This window comes from Musca vetustissima, unplaced genomic scaffold (genome assembly GCF_032173495.1).
Source record: "Musca vetustissima isolate MV318-11 ecotype Yass unplaced genomic scaffold, APGP_CSIRO_Mvet_v1 utg14204, whole genome shotgun sequence".
Lineage (NCBI taxonomy): Eukaryota > Metazoa > Arthropoda > Insecta > Diptera > Muscidae > Musca > Musca vetustissima.
Window position 1 is genome coordinate 219,281 of NW_026882906.1, and position 23,290 is coordinate 242,570.

The 23,290-nt window shown below is 33.4% G+C and overlaps 4 protein-coding genes across 8 annotated transcripts in view; 2 read left to right on the forward strand and 2 right to left on the reverse strand.

The window, feature by feature from the left end:
- Window positions 1-27: 27 nt before the first annotated feature.
- Window positions 28-1,503, reverse strand: LOC133329636 (retinoblastoma-binding protein 5 homolog). Its single transcript, XM_061538112.1, has one exon. It carries the CDS (start codon window positions 1,496-1,498, stop codon window positions 29-31), a length of 1,470 nt encoding a protein of 489 aa, XP_061394096.1. The 5' UTR covers window positions 1,499-1,503; the 3' UTR covers window position 28.
- A 2,611-nt stretch (window positions 1,504-4,114) lies between these two features.
- Window positions 4,115-4,832, forward strand: LOC133329631 (DNA polymerase zeta subunit 2). Its single transcript, XM_061538106.1, has 3 exons — window positions 4,115-4,124; window positions 4,171-4,643; window positions 4,711-4,832. Exons 1-3 carry the CDS (start codon window positions 4,115-4,117, stop codon window positions 4,825-4,827), a joined length of 600 nt encoding a protein of 199 aa, XP_061394090.1. The 3' UTR covers window positions 4,828-4,832.
- A 62-nt stretch (window positions 4,833-4,894) lies between these two features.
- On the reverse strand, window positions 4,895-6,420 carry LOC133329634 (splicing factor 3A subunit 3). The gene has a single exon (XM_061538110.1). It carries the CDS (start codon window positions 6,410-6,412, stop codon window positions 4,904-4,906), a length of 1,509 nt encoding a protein of 502 aa, XP_061394094.1. The 5' UTR covers window positions 6,413-6,420; the 3' UTR covers window positions 4,895-4,903.
- A 3,394-nt stretch (window positions 6,421-9,814) lies between these two features.
- The window catches only part of LOC133329620 (E3 ubiquitin-protein ligase TRIM33), a 41,509-nt gene continuing 28,033 nt past the window's right edge, over window positions 9,815-23,290 (forward strand). For all 5 annotated transcript variants that reach the window (XM_061538093.1, XM_061538092.1, XM_061538095.1 and 2 more), the window contains exon 1: window positions 9,815-10,040. In XM_061538093.1, the coding sequence (XP_061394077.1) occupies window positions 9,846-10,040 (195 nt within the window). In that variant the 5' untranslated portion in view covers window positions 9,815-9,845. The remainder of the gene's footprint in view (window positions 10,041-23,290) is intronic.

Below are 23,290 nucleotides of genomic sequence, written 5' to 3' on the forward strand. Positions count from 1 at the left end.
ATTTGTATACATTCTCTTCAACTTACAACTATTTCTTAGGTCGTCCTGCAGCCTTTTTGCCCCCAACTTGTTTGTCTTTGTTTGTTTTACTCGATACCAATGGATGTACTTCTTCAACTGGGGCATCCGGCAATGAAATATCGTAGCTATTCATTTTACGTTTTTTCGCAGCCACAACATCGCCATAATCATGCATGTTTGACGATTCTGTATCTTTTGAGTTGCTACCACCGCCTTCCAGACCATCCTGCACAGCCCATCCATCTTCAGGATCTTCAACTTCTGGAGCCATTGGCAAAAACTGTAGGGCATTTTCATCTTCGCCCTCCTCATCGGACGAACAGAATGCTGCCACCGGTTCAGTCTTTGTCACATCCACTTCAATCTCTTCATCACATTTTGCATCGGCATTTAAGTCAACCGACTTGTCTTCATCAGTTATATCGAATTCGGATTCGCGTTCTTCATATTCTACATTCTCATCAAGTTCCTTAAAATCCGGTGCAAAGGCAGACCAATTTTCCACCTGATTCTGGGCCCATATTGAAACCAAGCCTGAACTTATGCTTGCAATTATGGGACGCACCGGATGCCACACAACATCAAGCAGCAATTCACCTTTGGTACCATGCAAGATTTTTACCAAATTCCCAATAGATTTTTCCCAAATGTACAGAGCATGTTGACGAGCACTACCCGCACATATGTATTCGCCATCCCCGGAAAAACAGCATTTCTTCCACGTTGTTTTATTCACCAAATCCTGGAGTTTTTGGATTGGTTCCGGTTCGCCATCCTTTCCTAAAGCCAAGACTTCTTTGGAATCATAGACACGTATAACTCGGTCGGATGTGTTGATGAGGAAACCATCACCTCGTCTGGCAAATTCTATGCTTTTGACAGCTGTTGCACTTGATGTACCAACGATAATGCGAAAACTGGCCACCACTTCCAAGGTCTCCACATCTAATACCATTATTTTGCCTTTGGCATTGCCGGTATAAATATGTTTTCCGCGTCGATCAAACGAGGCCACGATATTCAAATCACCGTCCGAATCGAGGGGCAAGCATTTATGTGATTCGCCAATTTTCACCAATACTGCTGCGTAACGCATTGGACACACCAAAAAACGTTTATCATTGCGGGGATCGAATTGCACCTTAAGTATGGGTGAGGGGAAGCGGTATTTATGTTCACATTCTCCCGACAATACATCCCAAATACAAACATTATTATCTGTAGATGCCGACAGTAGTTTGTGGCCATTCCTCGTCCAACTTAGACTGCAAACGGGATGAACATGGGCGGATATTATTTTGGCAATGCCGCGTGTGAGGAAATCCCAAACTACAATGCGCCCATCGTTGCATCCCACCGCCAACAAGGTTCCATATTTGTTGAACACACATGTCACAGCCAGTGAAATGCAATCCAGCGATCCATCAAATTCCTCGGGATAATTTTGGCCAAATGATTCAAGTAGTTCTAGATTCATAGTTATTTCATGTGGTGATGTCGTTCGCACTGCAGTACTCCAAGTGTTAGGTGTTATTCCATGGACTTCAACGAAGTTTCAATGGAATTCGATGGTCACAACAATGTTATTGTGAATTGCCGGAGCGTTTGTGTGGAAAAGTAAACAAAGTTTATAAAATAACCGCTTTTTCTTTTAAAAGTTTAAGTAATTACCACTTAATAATAATATTAAAAGCAGTATTATGTTATTTATTAAATACAGTGAGTGTAATAAGTATTTTGCCTCAATAAAAATATGAACATTTACAAACATATACGCCTAAAGCCAGCAAACTAAAGATGTAAAATGAATTATATATGATGGAGTACGTTTGTGGACATATTTAGATCGTATTTCTGCAAGAATCACAGCGAAAGACCTATTGGTCTCGAAGATATCGGCTGAAATATATAACAACCCAAAAATGTTTATCACAAAAAAGTATTTTGCTTTTTATTATTATTTTAGAAAAAAATGTTACATAGGACACGTTTGGTCTTTTTATAGTTGCCATTGCGGGTAACGACATACTATAAGTGATTTGGCAACGATTTCAATAAACCACGGCATATTTTCGCGAGTATTTTCTTATATTTACGTTCAATACATTCTCCAGCAATATTTCATTTAATATCTGGTAATTTCTCGTCCTAATCTCAAAATCAGAGAATTAAATATAGTCGTCGCGTCTTCAAAACATTCCAAATATGTTAAGAATAATAAAAAAGAGGATTTACAAAATATATTGCGAGGACAGGACCTTAAAAACTATTAAAACCAAAATCCGACAAACAAATTATCTAAAAAAATTTCGCGAAACCCCATTTTTCTAACTTCGAAAACTTTATAGTTAATTTTTACTGATCTAGGAACCAAAATATACGATAAAAATAGCAATAAGGAGGTCAGATTCAAATATATGGACGGTTTTCTGGCAATAGAAATACATCTTATTTCGAAAATGAATACATCGACCCGTTTATTCCCTACTGCATTTTATTCGCAACTGATGGTGTTAATCGGAGATAAAATATAGAATGCGTATTCGCCACCAGCAACCAGAGTTTTTCAAAAGACAATAGGATTTGACGAATAATGATGTTTTATCCCAACTTCATGTATTGGTTTTATTACTATTGCTTTAGAACTGTTCATATCTTTGAATCTGACCCACTTATTGGTATTTACATTGCATATATTGGTTCCTAGATCAATATTACTGGACCATAAAAATTTCGAAGTCAAAAATTTTGAGTTTCGCGATTTTTTTTTAAATAATTTGTTTGTCGGATTTTGGTTTTTATAGTTTTTAAGGTTCTGTCCTCGCGTTATATTTTGCAAAACCTCTTCTTTATTATTCTAAACATATTTGGGATGTTTTGAAGCCCCAATGACTATGTTTAATACTCTCATCTTAAGATTAGGACGAGAAAATACCAAATATTAAATGAAATACTGATGGAGAATGTATTGAATGTAAATGTGAGAAAATACCCACGAAAAAATGCCGTGATTGAATGAAATCGTGGTCAAATCGCTTATAGTATGTGGTTAACCGCAATTGTAACTATAAAAAGACCAAACGTGTCCAATGTAACAATTTTTTCTAAAATAATAATAAAAAGCAAAATACTTTTTTGTGATAAACATTTTTGGATTATTATATATTTCGGCCGATATCTTCGAGACCAATAGGTCTTTCGCTGTGATTCTTGCAGAAATACGATCTAAATATGTCCACAAATGTACTCCATCATACATAAGTCATTTTACATCTTTAGTTTGCTGGCTTCAGACGTATATATTGGAATTTTTTCAAATTTTTATTGAGGCAAAATACTTTTTACACTCACTGTATATTTCTAATTAATAGAATTAATGAATAATGAAAAAAGCCGAAAGTTCTTGCAAAAAAACAGAAGTAAACAAACACAGAGTATGAAGCCGACCGATATTCTAACGGCGATGTGTGTCTTGTCAGTTAAGATCCAGCCACACTCAGCGCGTTTCTCGTTTCATATTACGTCTCCAAAAGGGGTAATAACATCAACCAAGATCTATTAATAATGTCACCCATCTAGCGAAAGTCAGCTGTTTTCTCTTAAGTCTAATGTCAAAAATGTAGTGTTTGTTTACGTTTTTATAACGAAAGTCAATTTACAATAATAAGTTTAAATAGCAACGCTTGAAGTTGGTTTGCGTTGACATTTAAAAGTTTGGCGTAATTATCCTTTTATACTCCTTGATGTAAGATAAAAAACGGCATTGTTTATTTTATGTAATGTCAATTCACAAATATCAAATTTGAGAACAGCTGATCTTTTTAAATGACCTTATTAATAGGTCTTGATACTTTGTTTTGAATGAAAAAGGTTCGCAGCTGAACTGGTTGCCTTGCCACCTCAGAATTTGTCAAGTTGTACATTCCCAATAATTATTTGAGTGGATGGAGTGGTCAGGACCACATAAAGAAAAACGTTTGATATGTAAAGGATTCATAAACAATGCTTGGCATGCTGTACTAAATTGAAAAATGTTTTAACCACTAGCAATCAATTTAAGTTCCTTTTTTTCAATATATAGATTGTCTAGAAAATGGATAACGGTACGTATACTAACATATATTCCAAAAATATTCAATTAATTTGCAGAAACTCGTTCAGATTTAAATGACATTATTATTGAAGCAATAGAAGTCTTCATTAATCACATCCTTTATACACGAGATGTATATCCATCACAGATCTTTAAGAAACGACGGATATATAATACACCGGTGTTGGCATCAATTTATCCACCACTAAACACATATTTATACAAGGTATTGCGAACAATAAGAGAACTCTTAAAGACCGGCGAACTGGATGGTGTAGAAGTAGTGCTATACAAAGATGATGTTGAGACCTATGAAAGATATAGATTCCAAATAAAGCCATTAACCGAGCGTATATCTGTGGAGGATGAATTTCTAATGGATATGGAAGAACAACTTAGAGCTTGCTTATATTCTCTTGCCGAAAGAGTCAAAACACTGGAGAAATTACCAGCGGATTGTAAATTTAAAGTATTGATTTATACCAATCAAGTTGGCTTTGTTCGACTTTCACATAATCCTCATTATCAGGTTGTGACCTCTGACAGGCATGACCCTTAACATTATATTAATAGTATCTCCTTTCATTGTTTTTTAGGATTTCCCATGGCTACGCAGCGATTTGAAATGTTCTAATTCTAAACAGGAAATTTCATTGTTACCGCTTACATCTTTAAGGACAATAGGTCTACTGTTAACAGCAGAAATATCTTGAAATAAACCATTCCTTTTGTGTTTTAAAAAATTTATTTATTTCTTTTTATTAGGCTGGCATATGTATTACCATATACTTAAAGCAAACCTTGTCTCTTCAAATCTTCATACGTTTTACGATTCACCACATTGCCCTGAGAGTCTTCGAATTCCTCCTCCTGATCGGCTATCCAACGTTCTGCCGTTTTTTGTGATTTTAATTTTTCCCACAGTGTAATGGCATCCTCAATCTGTGTTACATTGGCAAAATGTGCTGTATTGGGTATACCCAGACATCGCATTCCGTGTGCATGTCGCCACTCAGCAAAATGACGTTGAAATGCTTTGGGCCCCTTGTATGTGTAATTGCCGCAAATTTCGCAATTATAACTTATATTTAAACCATGCAATTTATACAACCAATATGGAATGGGTTTGCCATCCCAACCCAATGGAAGGTTTTTGGGATTATATGGAATATCATCGGCATCTGGATCATCATCCAGATCCGAGTCGCTGGCCTCAACATCACTGTCGTTTCTTTCCCCACCGGTTCGTGCCTGTTTACGTTGGACATTTTCCTTGGTAGCACTTCTTTGTTCAGACACCAGTTCAGCATACTTATAAAGATAGGCTTCCAGCTGTGCAATTTCCTTGTGACGTTCATTTTCCCTGGATTGTACACTTGTCGTCTTTGAAGGTTTTTTGGCCATAAGCGACGGGTCTAATGTTTTCTTGCCTTTTGTGGAAAATAAACGTTGTGCTCTTTCTTCCAGAGTACCACCACATTTCAGTCCCAATGCCATGAGAGCTGACTTCAGACGATCCAGTCCGAGTGAGGCCAATTCTTCCCAACTCGAAAATGCAGAAAGATCCAAGTGAGCACCCGTATTTGCCAATGCCGATTCCGTTTCTTTGCTCGCCCAACCGGGGAAGGTGCCCTGAAGCCATTGTTTCTGGAATTCCAATTCAACTTTGACCAGATCTTCTTCGATATCGTGTAATGGCTGCACCCGCATTATAAAATTGTGTAAATACTCGTTTAGGGCCTCCAAATATTTCTTATATTCTTTGTTCTTTCTCTCCTTCGAAATATCGAAGACGTGATCGAATGTCATCAAATATGTTATATAGTCCACCTTCTCTACTCCTCTCAAATTGATATACATCTCGTAGCATTCATTCAAATCCAAATAACGACCACCTCCCTCCTCATCCGTAAATTCGACCAATGCAGACATTTCGTCTGGATTATTGTAGGCCTTGACCATTTCTTCAAATTCCACAGATAATGGAATACTGACTTCGCTGGGATGTTTGTTGTAAAATTCTTTAATTTGCTTTAGACGATTGTAGAACTCATTGAATTCATTTGGTCCGGAGAGGGCTTGAATTTCAGTTTTCCTTTCATTGTCCTTATCCTCATAGAGTTCTCTAAGCTTGGAAGTTGAGTTATAATGCATGTCCAGCAGATACTTCAGCCGGTGTTCGGAATATATGCGGTCTTTTTCATTGGCTTTCTTGTTGGCATACTCGTCGACCATGAGTTTTACCAAGCGTTCACGTTCTTCATGGTAGCGCCTTTGCTGCTCCAGCAAAGTTTCCATGTTGTTCTTAATATGTTAAGTGGACTTTAATATGAAATAATCGAACAATGGATAATCAACTTTCCCTCTGTGTGATGCGTCTATGTCCAGTCTAGCCAGCAGCCTTGTTACCTTCACCTTCTTTACTTCTTTAAGGGAAGCTCACATTCATAATTTGAAATCCAGATGGAAACCAACGAGCCGAGGAACAACTAAACAGCTGTTCTTTTTGCCGGTTGTTACCTTCACCTTCTTTACAATTATTTGTTTTAATTTTCTGACAGAATATTATGTGTTGTGTAAACCAAATTCAAATTATTATTTAATAAATAATGTTTTTTATTATTTCGTTAAAAAACGTCCATTATCTTTGAAAATATTTGTTTTTTAACAGTACTGCCATATGTTTTGATATAAATTTCCATTGAAATGCTGAAATGGCAACTCAATTGAGAGCAAGAGAGAAAATTTGTGTATGACGCTGAGCAAAAATCAATAAAATATATTCTAGCGTCAAGCTGCTAGACGCGAACGTCAGCCGTCGCGATTTCCCGTTGCCAATATAAACACACGGCAAACGACTGTCGCTGACTCTAGACTCTATGGTTGCGTTTAGACTCTTATTATCCTCCTATTCCGGCAATATGAGTGATTAGTTCAATTGCCATGCCGTTCATTCGTCCATTTGCGTTTTATGTGTAAAATCAAATTCGATATAAATAATATTATTATTAGTATTTATTTATCTACATTTATTGTCAAGAAACTTCCACATAACGATTTGTTTCTTTTTCACATTTATTTTATGTATATTGCGAATATTTAATTTAAAGCTTTTGGACATTGCATTCAGGTTTTATTAAAGCTAAAGGCACGTTGCGCTACGTTACGATCATTGGAATTAGTGTTAGTGGGTGGTTGAAAATGCAACTCAGGTGCATTCGATTTTAAGTTGCTGCTTAAAGCTTAAGTCAAAGCGGACATTGTACATATCAAAGTGAAAATTAAGAAATTTAAAGCCAATTGGAATGGTTTAAATCATGGTACAATAATATAAGGTAGGGCAGCTTGAGGTGAATAACAAAAAAGCAACTATGTACGTGTGGCTTCTTCTGCCAAAAATAAAATAAATAGACGCAACAAGTGTTTGTGTTTATTTGACATTTTTTCAACACAAAACAAAAAACGCGAAAAATTAATGAAAGATTATGATTTCTTTCCAAAATTCAGTAGGGAATACCATAAAATGTTTGTTTCATCCATAACAAAGTAATCACTTCCAGACGAACGTGTTTAAAACATCATTTTCATTTCAATTAAACTTTAATATATTTCAATTTATTTTGAATTTATTTGACATAGTATTCAAAACAATTCGCACACATACACAAAATATGTATTTTGATTTGATTGAACAAGCCACCTTGAGGGAAAATTGTAATCAGTTGGTAGCTGTGCCCTACCTTGTAATTATTATACCGTGGTTTAAATTGGGGAAAATACCTCTTCTTCCAAAATAAAAAGAAGTAAGGCCTTTAAATTGTTTACATTTTTATTTATTTTATGATAATGCAAATATTTTTATGTTATTATTAAATAATAAAATTAATCATTCATATAATAGATACTAAAATTTTCACTAAAATTTGCAATGTTTTGATCAATTTAGAGAAACTGAAGTTCTTATTTTTATCCATATCCAGAGGATATGTTTACCCGTTGGCAGATACAGGTACGCGTCAATATTTAAATATCATTACTTGAATACCCTTGGGCATATTTGAATGACGTCGTATACTGCATCAGCCGACAAAACATGTACGTCCAATTTCAATCAATGGAATACTCATCCTGTAACAATAAATAAAATAAAATATTTGTTCTGCTACCCACGACTCCGGACGTGTTTTGTGCAAATCGTCATTTATTTCACGGGTGTGCATGACATAAAAAATCTTATAAGATTATTGTACAATAAATTGAAATGCTTGAACAGAGTTGCATTTTCTAGTTGACTAACGTAATTTATTTCGGTGGCAAGGTGTGTTACAACCCTGGTTAAACTAGGAAAGATTCTATTTACAATATTGTGTTCTCTTTCTAACCAATGTAGAAAACAACCACTGAAAAAATGTCAAATATCTGTACAGAAAAACAGCAAACACTTCATAAGAGACGCGAGGAAAGCGAGTAAAAAAGTTTAAAAATTGTACAATTTTTAAACAAAATTTTATAAAACCTATCGCTGGTTGATAAAGAATAAAAAACCCAACAAGTTCGAGTGCAGTGAATGCAAGCAATTTCATACAGTTGCGATTAGTGCAAGTTTCTAGAAATCAACATTCAATTGGCGAAATCCCAATGAAAAATGGAAAAAATTTTCACTTTTTTGGTGTGTATGTGTGCTAAAGAGAGAGATGGTGGTGTGTGTAATTGAAAGCAACAAAAAGGTTATATTATTTAAGAGCCATAAGAAAGAAACCTCTAAATAGTGAAAATGCCATTGAATTGCAGTGAATATTCTCAATAAGACAAACGGGCAAAAAAGTGAGTGAGCGAGTAGTGAGTGACAAACAAAAAAAAAGGAACGACATCAATTTCCAATCAAAATCGTGGAATTCGAAAACGAGGATATTTTTATTCTTATTGTGCTATGACACTCCTTTGTGTGAATTTATGCTCTTTCGATTTCGTTGCAAAAAAAAAAAAAAAATAAATAAATAAACAAGAAACGAAAAAACAGAAATATTTTTACGCCTTTGCTTTGTTTCTGCCATTTGGGTGCTAATTTACCCACGTTTGTACGTACAGTACAACATACGACGTCGCGAAAGTTTGATTACTTCGTTACTTTACTTTGGGGTATCGTTCATTACGTTTTCTGCCGCAAATTCGCATTCGAAACGCGTTCGGTGTCATCGCTGTGCTAAAGTTTGCATTGTGTATGTGTGTGTCTGTATGAATATGTGCCGTATCAGAATAGTCAATGTAGCAATAACGGAGCAGACAACAACATCGGCGACGACGACGTCAACGTCTTGTTTTTAATGGGCCCTTGTGAACAGCATACCCTTGCCTTGTCGTTGTGTATGAACCCGGCTGTGTTTGTTATCATGCCGCGAATTACCATAACAACAAAATAAGAAATAAAGCAAATAAACAAAATAGCAAAACAAGGAGAATAACCTTACCCAATAAGAAAACAAAAGTGTTGGTGGTGTTGTTTATCAAATAAAATCGAAATAGAAACAAAAATAAAATAAAAAAAGAAAATAATTTGTCGTTGACAGAAGTATGCTATCAAAATGTCTCAATCGAATAGAATTTGGATAATACTTCTATGAGAACGAAAGAAAAACTAAAGAATTTATCCCTTTTAATAAAGGAATTACAACGATAAACTTCACCTCCCCCTTTTTTACAACAACCACAACAATAATAAACTGTTGCCATCATGGAGTTGGAAGAATTATCAAATCTCAGTAAAAATGACTTTTTACCATTAATACCATCGATAAAACAAGAACAATTGGATACAAGTCTAACCGAAATGGATACTCAAGATCATTTGGGCGGTGCTGCTGGTTCCACTGCAGCATCTACAACATCCTCGTCTATTGTTAATTCGTGTGATAGTGCTGAAAAAAGGGTAAGTTTCACATGGTGACCGATATTAGTACACTGTGTACTCAAAAAAAAAAATCGAATCAAAACAAAACAATAAACCGCAATATCAACAATGAAATGAAATTCATAATCAAACTAAATAAATAAAACAAACAAATAAAACAAAAAGTCTAACAACCTGCTGCCTGTCGTCATTATCGGCGTTACATTTGTTTGAACAGCGACTGCGGAAATAATGACGTATGTGTACACATGACAGCGAACGACGATATGTGTACATGAATTTGTGTTGCGGCATTCCTCATTTAAAATGTATCACTCATTGTTTCCGTTTTTTGTTTTTTTATTTCCATAGTTTTGCTCAATTCTCTCGTAAAGCGGAAATTGATGACATTCAACTTTCTTTCGTTGAGAGTTAGGGAGTTTGTTTGATTTGATGTTTAGTTGCAAATGGGTTATTTTTTGTGTTTTAAACACTTAATTCAGGTGAAAAAATGGAATTGAGCTTAACAAAAATATCAGCAATATTCACATGTTTTCTATGAATTGTAGAACTATTATTTTATAGGATGATTTAGAAATGCCAAGTTTAGTTAGTACGTAAATATTTTTTTCAATATAGGTATTTTAATTGTCATTTATTTTTACGAATAGGAACCTAGCCAATAGGTCAAGATCGGTTCCAGAAACCACTATACATCTACTACTCCAAAATCTTAAACGTAACAATAAATTTATCATAACAAGGAATCTTAAAAAAAGAAATTTAAATAATAACATTAAATCAGCTATGCAACAACAATATCATAACAAACATTAGAAAGGAATATCCATCAAAATCCGTGCAAATTAATATATTCAAGCAAAGCTTACTTATAACATTTAATGGAACCACAGAATGCCTTGAGGCCCTGTGGTAAACCGTTGAATACTTGAGCAATTCTTGCATACCTACTAAATGACAACAACTGCAATACGGAGGGAGTGGATTAGTTTGTCAAAGGGTTTTCGGATAAAAAAAAAACATTCCGATGCGCATATTTAATATTATCATTATTAACAAGTTTTTTTTTAATAGTCGTCGATCAATCTATAGCAAAATTAAAATAAAAATACCAAGTGTTGGTAAAGCATTCAATTGTATGGCTTTGTACTGCATTCTATAGGATTCTTTATAGTATGTATATAATGTAGTTCCTTCTAACACTGTATACAATTTAAGTTGTTACATAAAAAAATGAGTGTTTGACTAAATAAAAAATGGGAATTTTGGCAGTTTGTTCAGTTTGTCTGGCTGGGGAAAATCCCCCGCAAAATGGAATAAAATTGTGCTAAAAAATAATTTTATAATAACATGCAAACGGACTATCCGATTTTAACGAAACTTTGTACAATCTATTATCTTTACCAAGTCTAGATCAAGTAGGAAGATGGGACCCATTGGTCCACTCATTCTGGTACCTCCCCCACAGAGGGTCAACATTTTTAATATTTATGAATCCAATATCAGGCAAATGGAATGTCCGATTTAAATCAAATGTTGCACAACCTATTATCTTTACTAACCCTGGATCATATTTGAAGATGGGACCCATTAATCCGCTTCTTCTTGTATCTCCCCTACAATGGGTCAAAATTTTTAAAATTTATTAATCCAATATCAGGCTAATGGAATGTCCGATTTGAGACAAACTTTGTACAACATATTATCTTTACCAAGTCTAGATCATGTTTTAAGATGGGACCATTCAAAATTTTCAATATTTATAAATATAATATCAGGTGATTGGAATGTCCGACTTAAACCAAGCTTTTCACAACCTGTTATCTTTACCAAGTCCAGATCAAGTCCGAAGATGAGGCCAATTGGTCCACCCCTTCTGGTATCTCCCACACAAATGGTCAAAATCCTCCGCAAATCATAGAACAGATTAATAGATTTCGCGACTTACTTGGGTAAGTTTCATTAACAGATGTGACTATTCGACCAGAAAGTTACCAGCCGCATAACAGAATCTGAGCAAATGCTGGTTTAAATAGACTTAGAGTTTGAGGTTTACGTTTCAACAACGGGCAACCTCAACCGAATTATGATTAATTGTTAAACATTCTGGAGACGAACTGCAACGTGCATAATAACTATACTTCTGTCTGGTGGAATACATTGTTAAAAGTTTACGTGCAAATTTGTGAGCTGTATCTGATGATTGAGGTCGATGAAGATCTCCAATCAGGGGTTTTCAGTACAGGCGAACAGGCAAGACCACAAACAGTAGGTCTGCTAAAACAACTATAGGTGAGGATGGAACAAGAGTAATAAGTAGACATTGCATAACCTTTGATCATTGCCCCAAGCTCTTAATTATAAAGTTTGTGCAAATTGTTATAATATTAGATACATTTAGTGTATTCAACAATATCCATTGCAACTATTCGATGTAATCTTATTCTCCCTGACTTTAAGATAAATTGCAAGAAACTGCATCTTAAATTCATCGATTTTTCCTTTTTTGCGTTTGTTTGAAGCAGCTTGTATTGAAAAACTTTTCCAGTTACAAAATGTAAGCTTTTATCGGAATATAAATATCAATCTTTATAATTACCTATTACAAATTTACAATGTCTGGGTTTATACATGCAACTTTTTTAAGCAACTCACTTCACTTATAAGAACTCAGCAGAGTTGCTTACAAAAGATTCATGTATAAAACCATAAAAAGTAATTTCCCCATTTTCCTTTTATTTGTTACAAATCAATTGCAAATTTATACTTATCATTAAATTAATTACTTAATAGTAATGTTATAATTATAAATTATATTGTGTCAATTATTGAAACGGATATTGTGGTCGTTTATAATCTGTTTTAGATATCCATATCCCCACATTAAAGTGCTGTTATTGTTGTTTTTCGTCATTTGAAAAAGTGTTTTATCATTTTAATGGTCTCTGTGGACGCTGGCTTGATGCAAAACATATGCGAACAATTTACATACATATGTTTTTGTACACTTAACCACTTCGAAATACATTCACAATGACTGCAAACAACATCGTATTTTCAATATATTCTTCTATCGTCTGTATTTGACATGATTTCTTTTATGCTTTGCCAGGATAGGCCAACGAAGAAATTTGTTTTTACAACTGGGGGTGCCAACTAGCATAATTTGCGTCGTGTGTTGAATACCAACACGTTTTAACCTAATTGTTGTTTGAGCTTAGTTTTTGTTATTTAATGAAGAAAGTAGTAGTATTGAAGTTTTTTTCACTATTCAATTTTATGGAAATTTTCAAAAACTATTTTGAACATAGTCATTCTCTAAATGTACACCCATAGTCCTCTTATCTCAGATCTAAAGATTATTATCGTGTTCATAAATAAAATAGTAATTTTGTAAAATTGCATTTTTAATAATTCAAGTTTTTCCATTATTTCTTATCCGCATATGTTTTCGGAAATACATTTGTAAACTTAAAATCAATTACCTATCCATTTATTGATTGTGTGTGTGTGTGTGTTTTTTTGTACGATTGAGAATTTTAATTAAATATTGTACGAATGTATTTGACAGACATGATTGATATTTATGGATATTGATCGATTTCAACTGTGGTAGTTGAAATAAATTTGTAAATATTGATGTATACTATTTGTGCAAGTATCTCCGTGTGTGTTTTTGTGTATTTGTCGTGTCCCTCACGTTTCATGCTGTTTTGTGATGTTATGCCGTAAAATAAAACTTATGATTGACATAATGATGAAATGATGTTATATATGATGACGTTGTTTTATTGACATAACCACAAAATTTTGAACGATACTTTTGTATATTAAAGAGGGGAAGTTGTAAAGACAGAGGAATGATTTGAGAATGTTTTAGACATACATATAATTAGAGCCTTGCTTGTAATTTGAAACTTCGGAACAGTTATAAATGTAAAGCATACACAAAATTGCTTAATTTTGGTTCAAGACTTAGTACAGTGGTGGGCATAACTAAGTGAGAATAAATGTGGATGAGCTGAGAATTCATCACCAAAAATTAATGAAGAAAAGAGAACAAATGAGACTGCATTTTTTTTTACCATTTACGCTAAAGTATGATTTTGGGAAGTTTTGAGTATATAACGCGGTACGGGTGACCTCAGATACGAATGTACATTAGTTTGTTGTACAGAATTTACTTCATCTTCATGCTGAATAATACTAACCTCGATCTCCCTTCATGTAGCTTCTGTTCTGGTAGATTAACATTTAGTGTAAATATATTTACCTTGACGCTCATCTCAAAAAATGGTTTGGTTTTATATTCTACGAAATAAAAAGATCCCACGAAGGAATAAACATTCGTATCACATCTCATGTGAGTAAAATAAGGAAACAAAGCAAAAACACACATTGCACGAGCTTTACGACACGATCGTATGAAAAACACAAAACTAACAATATATAGATAAACCAACCTGAACAGATTTTATACGAAATGATAAAAAAAACTGAAGAAAAAATACAAAAATGGCCGTACAGAATTTGTAAAACGTGCCACAAACACATGTTGTCATTTTGTTTCATTTGTTTATTCGATATTCGGTTTTATTTTTTTTTCTCCATTTCTTCGTTGAGTTTGTTCTACACACATATTTACACACATCTCCAAAACTTGTTCATTAAAGTCCATTGATTGTGCTTGAGCTGAGCGAGTGTGGAGTACAGGGGGGTATTTGTTTGAAATAATCTCTTGCAAAAATGCAATAAATATATATTTGAAAAACAGCTGCAACAGCAGCAATAATTAACAAATTTTAATTATTTTTATATGTATATAAAAAATCGGGAATAAAATAAAACAAATGAGGAAGGAAATAAACAGGTTTAATGGATTTGAAAGAAATTATATTTATTTAAATGCATCATGTCTATATAATATATTAAATGAAATGTTTAATGTTATGAAATATCTTACCTGATTCGGAATTAGATTCTTCCACTAAAAATGTAGATTGTTAGTAATGTATAAATTTCCAAAAAACCCAGTGAACTCATACATATTTATATATTGATAGCGAAGGGCCCGTTACTTCGAATGCGGAACTTGGTACAATTTGGGAATACACAAAAAAATAAATACTATTTTATATGGAAATCGTGAATGCTGCATAATGTGTTGTAATATATTTCCGTTCCATTCAGCACTTTTCGAACAGATAAGTGCACATTTTCAAGACTACCTCCATATATCGAGGGTACTTTTAATTTCCTTAAATTTAGTACAAGTTAATACCTAAAACCCTTTGGAACATCCCTTTAACTCTCCATCACTGATCCACATTTTAAATTTTAAGTTTCCAGCCTACACTTCAACAGTAATCTAAATTTCAAGTCTTTGTACTCCAGTTCTATCTATTTTTCCCATATGTAAATTGTACCAAATTTAGTAGCATTAAGTCAAAATTTAAGAATTCCACCTCTTTCTGTTCACCAAAATCAAAACTATACCGCATTTGGTACCATTGTGTACTTTTTGTACTCATATTTCAAACCTACCTCAATCTTACACTCCAACTCCGACAAAATTTAGTACTTTTCATACCCATAAGTACGAATTTTAAAAACTACCTCAGTCATGCACTCCAATAATAATTTTAAGTACACATTTAAGGATTATAGTCGTATCCGTTCACAAAACAACCATCTTGTAACAAATTTAGTGCAATTTATTACATTTCGTAGACGATTACTGTTGTAGTCAACAGTAATTTTAATTAAAAATTTCCTAAATTTCATGAGCTGGTCATTCGTTCATATAGAACGACATTGTACCATATTTAGAACTTTTCGTATTTGTAAGTTGGGATTTCCAACACTAACAACTTTAACAGCAATTTTAATTCCAAATAAAAGCTTCCCATCTCTATCAGTTCACTCAAATCTAAATTGTACCCAATTTAGTTTCATTTAGTGTACACATAATTACGAATTTCCAAAACTACCGCCATATCTCAATCGCGCAATCCAATAGTAATTTTACTTTCAAATTTCATGATTCGTTCACACAAATCCAACGTGTACCATATTTTGTACCATTTAACATCGTGCCCAATGGTACAAGCCAATGCTACTCTCCAACAGTAATCTTAATCCCAAAATTTCAGGTTATCAGCTCTATCCGTTCACCCAAATTAAAAATTGTACAAAATTTAGTACCATGTAGTACGAATTTCCTAAACTACATTCCATTTTAATTCTCAATTTGGAGGCTGTAGCTCTATCTGTTGACCTAAATCCAACTAGAACCAAATGTAGTACTTTTCATACACATACGTACGATTTTTTAAATCTACCCAAGTCTTGTACTTCTGTAGTAATTCAGAACTCCATCTCTTTAATACACATAAGTACACATTTCTAAAACCATTTTCATATATCAATATCACTTTCCAACCTGTATTTCATATAAAATTTCAAGATTCCAGCTATATATGTTCCACATATATACAATTTGAACTAAATTTAGTAAAGTTTAGTACTTTTCGTACACTTGTAGTTCGAATTTCCAAAACCCTTTGGTACTTTTTTCTAAAATTCCATCAGTGACCCACATTCCAAATTTCAGAATTCTAGTACATGGGTGACAATTTGTAGTACCTTTTAGCACTCTTTGTAAAAGTAAATGTCGAATTTTCAAAAATACAACCGAAAGACCTATCGCAATGTAGGCTCTTGGAATATTGGCAGAAGATCCACTTTATAGGAGTATGCTAAATTGGACTAAGTGGATGGACCAATTAAGGCACAGTCGCGGTCAGCAGTTGCTTTAAATACTCTTCACGTGTTAACTAAACTTTCCTATAGCTCGTAAAAATTCACCCTTTATATTCTCTAATTAAATCTTTAATACAACCAAATATTACATACACAACCATAACCCATCAATAGACACATTATTTGCCTATCTCCATCAATTCAATCTACATTTTGTATTTCTTAATAATATCTATTTTAATTATACGTTTATATTTTTGTCTTCATTTTGAATAAATCCTTAATACAATTTAAGCTTCTCGCACAATTCAATCATGCATGCATACAACACACTCACACTAGCCTATCCAAGTACACACACATACATATTCTCAATCCTCATCAACATCAGCATCATATTACCAATAACAATACCTTACAGCCGATGCTAAGCGAGTTGTATCAGGTAAATTTTGCTAACAACAACAGCAACAAGAAAAATCCAATCTACATTTGTGAGTGTTAATCCGATCATCTGAAATCCGATTATATTATAAGCCATTCCATTTTTGGATTTAATAACAGCAATAAATGGACCATACGACGTCCCATAGGGCTTTAGACAAACAGTGGACTCGTCAACAATTGAGGGTTAGAGGAGGCTACCTACCACACCTTTTGTTTTCATAAATAAAATATGAAACAATCGGTGATTATTAAGTACTTCAATATTATTACTTCAGAATATATTGTGATATAAGTCGTTTATTTTTTCTTAAAGCCTGACAGATGCAATCCTCAAGAGGGAATTTTTGAAAATTGAACAAATTTGGGTGAATTATGCTCCTGAAAAATTAAAAATCAGTAAAGTCCACATCACAACATTTGCGAGTATTTGAAGGCAATGGAAAACTAAATTGACTCAATTTTTGTTTGGTCAAAACTAATGCAACTTTTGGTGTTTTTCTTATAAATAAGCAAATTTTTGCTAGTAATCGACCTACGATGCATTGAATCAATAAAATGCTCCTTGGATGTACGATTGCTCGGATCCTGAACCTTTGGAAAGATGTTATGTCTGTTTGTTTACTTCAATATTATTACTTCAGAATATATTGTGATATAAGTCGTTTATTTTTTCTTAAAGCCTGACAGATGCAATCCTCAAGAGGGAATTTTTGAAAATTAAACAAATTTGGGTGAATTATGCTCCTGAGAAATTAAAAATCATTAAAGTCCACATCACAACATTTGCGAGTATTTGAAGGCAATGGAAAACTAAATTGACTCAATTTTTGTTTGGTCAAAACTAATGCAACTTTTGGTGTTTTTCTTATAAATAAGCAAATTTTTGCTAGTAATCGACCTACGATGCATAGAATCAATAAAATGCTCCTTGGATGTACGATTCCTCGGATCCTGAACCTTTGGAAAGATGTTATGTCTGTTTGCTTCGAACTCCAAAGATTTTTCTATAGGGTAAAGATCTGATGAATGCGTTGACCATTATAAAACCCTAATTATTGACTTCCGAAACCAATCTTTCTTATGATTTGGTGTATATTTTTTGCAACTGATCCCTAAAACACTGAGCAACCCTAATATACGTACTTACAATATTGGGTTTTAGTGGTTAGCGTGTTTACTTCGAAGATGCTGAAATTATCACAGCGAAAATTCCATTACAAAAATGATTCATAGAGGATTTTATTGTAATTATAATCGCTTCATAAAAACCGGGATACCTATTACTTTTTCTACGTATTTCGCTCTAGAATTTATTTAGATTGATGACTTAGATTATCATACACCATGACCCACCCTAATATGTTTAGTTACAGTATTGGATTTTAGTGGTTTGTATTTTTGCCTTCACTTGGCTAGTTGGCGGCTTTCGCTGGATTATTTTTGTTTTGTGGTTGAGGTCGAGCCATGGAAATACAGCGTTGCCTCTTTTTTTAAGTTGGCATTTTTGCGGTTTTGCAAAATTCAAAATGGAGTCTATGAAATAATAACAAAATCTAAACAACAACCATAACTTTTAATCAGTATTTCATTCCAATTTTTTTATCTCGGTTGTGGTTGCTCTCTTCCACCATTAACCACCATGTCAAATAGGGGTTTTGTGTTTGGCTTACGAAGATGTGGACAGATCTAGAAAGGAAATTGTTTTCGAATCGAATATAGATGTGGGAATTCGACATCCAATCAAGCGGAAATGAGTAATGTTGGGTAAATAGTCGGACGTTGGTAATAAAACTAGATACGGCGTAGACTAAATTTTGTATTGATAACTTCAGTAAACTTTGATATCATACACCTTTAAATAATGTATTCAAATTTGTGCTACATAACTGCAGAAATTTCAAATGCAATAATGCAGATATCATAAATGTTGTAACAGCCCTTGTGTTAGGCAAACTTTTTTGGTGATCTAAAAAGGATTTTTATAGTAAAACGTATCCTTGAACTTAAAAAGTATCATTTCAGACAGCAAACGTTATTTTGCAGATCAGGGATGCAAAAGTTGGTACAATTGTACTAATTTTAGCACTATTTGGAAGTCAAAAATACAATAGCACCCCAATGACATATTTAGCACTATTTCTAAATTGTATCAAATTATTATCCCTTAAAAGTATTATAAGTGCTTAAACATACAATATGGAATGAATCGCCATCCCCGCTGTCGTTACGAATGGATGAATTTGTCATAGTTTAAACGCAGTGTCTTATGCCGCTTCAAAATTCAGTATTCCCGATCAGATTGATAAATTCAGTGAAGATATTAATATTAATTAATTATTATTTTTTGTAACTGTTCTATGAGAGACATGATTTTTCAATGTTTCAGGAATAATTCGGTACATATATTCATGTTATTTTTAAATACTCAACAACTCGATGGCTTTCACGTCAAGAAGTTGTTGAAGTAATTTTGGCGCAGTGGGAATCACTTTAATATTATTTTACACTAAATGATTTCGAAGGTGATTCCCAAAAGTTAAGACTATCTATTATTTCAGAATTTTCAAACCCTTTTTATACCCTCCACGATAGTTTGGAGGGTATATTATTTTGTCATTCCATTTGCAACTCATCAAAATTTTAAATAAGTATTGATCAGGGTAAAATTCTAAGACGATCTAGTCATGTCCGTCCGTCCGTCTGTAGTAATCACGCTATCTTCTGAAGGAATTGAGATAGATCGTCAAAATTTTGCAGGCAGGTCAAGTTCGAAGGTGGGCTATATCGGTCCACGTTTAGGCATAGACCCCATATAAGGGTACAGTCTAATTTTCGATATTTTGGGGCTCTTGAGCGCGCTATTCAACCGAATTCGCCAAATGTCGCGACTAAAAATTATAAATATCGGTCCACTTTTTCGGGTAGCCCCCATATAAGGGCATCCCCAATTTTGATATTTTGGGGTTTTTGAGCGCGTTTTTTAACCGAATTCGCTGAAATTTGGTACATTGGGTTCTTTTTGGAAAGCGCGTTTTTAAACCGAATTCGCTGAAATTTGGTTTTTTGTAGTCGCATATGGTCCCTCCCTCCCAAAAAATAATAATATTTGTCCCCTATTAGGGGTAGTCCCATATAACCCTTTTTTATATTAAAATAGTTATCTGATTTGTTCCGCGTTTTGAGTCGGGTTCTAAGACTTTGTTGTAAATTGAAATTTGAAATTTGTATTTCATGTATGTCACAGCAATCTTCTCCATATAATTATAATTCCTGAAGGGAAGAATTGAGATTCATAACTAAAATATTGGGTTCCAAATGTATATATATCGGTCATTAATTAGGCATAGCCCTCAAATATTTGTATAACCCCAAATATTTGCTAATTCCTACACTATGTAATCTAAATTAAAAAGTATATAAAAAGTACAATCGGACTGAAAAAAGTACACTTTTTATTGAAAGCCAGTACAATTTGAATAATTTCATTTCGCATCCCTGTTGCAGATAAGTGCAATACAGCTAAATCAAAAACATATTTTATATTCACCTCTTAAAGTTTTGATTTGAATTCTGTTTCTTTGCTGTAGTTAACTTGTCTCTGTTTCTAGAAATTGTTCCAGGAATGTATATATACAAATAACAGTAAGGCAGCTAAGTTAAATCTAGTCTAATTCATAACCGTTGACTTTTTTCAGCCGAAATGTAAGCCATGCTTTGCATAAATGTCAATTGTGTCTTAATTATATATGCAATCATTTTTTAGTTATTACTTTAAATAAATACTTTTAAAATACTTATCTTCAATGCTATTTTTTAAATAATAGATCATTAACATTTATGATGCCATTCGTAATAATTACTTTCAAGTTAATTGAATCCTTTCAATATTTCAAATTGCTACAATGTTTTAAATGACATTGAACACTTTTGTTTAATGGATTTTCCCCCAAATTAAAATGATAAAAAAAAAACATTTAGTGTTGCTGCCATTTCTCTGTCATTTATCTCTTGTTGTTTTTGTTATTAAACAAAAAAGTAATAATAAAAACATCCCCATCTGACAATCAACTCAGAACATTTAATGATGGCCACTGAGTTTGGTCAATGAAATAGTACATTTATTACGAGGTCATTACTGCTGACCAAACTGCTGGATATTGACTATGGTCATCGTCAATGCTTGACATTGTTGTACCACAGCAAGTTCATTTATGATGACAGCAATATTTTCCAAGCTATAAATATTAACGTTAATTGTTCTACGTATTTTATCTTCGTTGCAAGCTTTATACGTATGAAAGTTAATGAAATTTTATGAAATGTCAAAATTTTCACAGTCATCAAACTGTGGCCGGCCATTAAGCCAGAGTGACAAGGCATTAAAGTGAATATAGCGTTGCATCCATTTTCCATTTGTAATTCAAATGACTTAATTTCAATTCGAGAATTACATTTGCAATTCAAAACATATCAGTTGTATTTCGAGAATTTCGTTTGTGATTCATAGAAATTCATATATTTCCATTTGAAATTCAAAAGATTGCATACATAACATTTAATTTTTTATTCATAACATTTAATTTTAAATTCAACAAAATATTAATGGTAAAACACAAAGAATATGTATGAATTTGAAATGAATTGTTACGAATTACAAATGAAATATTGTGAATTACAAGTGAATTGTTATAAATTTAAAATTCAATTCTTTGAATTTTAAGTGGATTTCTTTGAATAGCAAATAGCTAGATGACCAGTCTGTTGAGAAGATTCTTTGTAGATGATTTGACGCTGGTTTTCATATAAATCACAAGAAAGGAACTTCCTTTTAAATCACATGCATGAGAATTTTAAGTTGATTGCTTGGTCTTCAAGTAATTTAAATAAATTCTTTGCCTAGTTAATATTCAAGACAACGCATTAATTATTCCTTTTCTTCGTGAGGAACTAATTTCCATTTTCGATTACAACAAACGATTCACAAACCTGTGTTGTTCCAAGAACCTTTTCCGCACACTTAAATCTTTTACAGGCTAATCAAAGGCAACAATTCCATTACCGGAAATGTTTTAATGATTCCGACACAGTTGCAGATGTCGTCGACATTTTCTTCGAGCTTTCTACCCCTGATGACCGACCTGACCTAACCAAAAGTGAGTGATATTGCTGTTGTTGTTGTGTGGTAAAATTTAGAGGGGATGGTGGTAAAGTCAGTCATTACCTTGTCATTGTCGACGTGGATGTCCAGAGTGGTAGTGGCTACAGAGAGGAGAAAAATCAATTTGTGGCAAAGTTCCTTTCATTTTGCCCATTAATTACCTGCTGCAATAATAATGACCGACGGCGGATGCAAATGTTGTTGTTGCTGCTGCTATCGTACGAGAGAGGTGGTCTGTCATTTACGTAAATTGTTGCTGTAGTTGTTGTATATCAGTGGTCTTGTAGTTGTCGAATTGACAATAACAGATAGTTAACAAAGCGAAATATGTATACACACACTCACAATTTTGGGATACCGCAGTCGGAAATGATAGCAATTAAGTTCGACTTTTGACTCTTTGTAGTATTGCAGGTTTTGTTGTTGTTTTGCCGTCATAGCCTCTGCTATCATTAGGCAATTGATGTTCCTATTGTTTTTCTGCTGAGCTGTCATTGTTGTTGTTCTTCTTATTATATATACTTTTTGCTTATTCACCCCTCTTTCATTATATAGTATCGAAATTCACGATGACTTTTCACAAGCAAAAAAAATGAAACATGTGATACGTGTCCTATTGTTCTATTCAAAGGCATACAACAGTGGGTAGAGTTGAATCGAAAGGATTTTACAGCCACAGAGGAGGTTTGTGAAAGGTCATCTTTGCAAGAAATTTAGGAAGCGTAATATCCACTGGAGGATCTTATATACATTATTAAAAACGTTCTCATGGCAATTATAACATTAAAGGGTATTTTTTATGTAAAGGGTGATTTTTTGCTTTTATCATATTGTTGGCAACACTGGTTTAAACAGCTAATTTGCATTAAATAATCTCCAAACATTGATTTCATTCATTCAA

Coding starts and splice junctions, on each gene's coding strand:
- LOC133329636 (XM_061538112.1), bottom strand. CDS start 1,498: ATGAATCTAGAACTACTTGAATCATTTGGCCAAAATTATCCCGAGGAA.
- LOC133329631 (XM_061538106.1), top strand. Junction 4,644..4,710: donor CACATAATCCTCATTATCAG/GTTGTGACCTCT, acceptor ATTGTTTTTTAG/GATTTCCCATGGCTACGCAG.
- LOC133329634 (XM_061538110.1), bottom strand. CDS start 6,412: ATGGAAACTTTGCTGGAGCAGCAAAGGCGCTACCATGAAGAACGTGAA.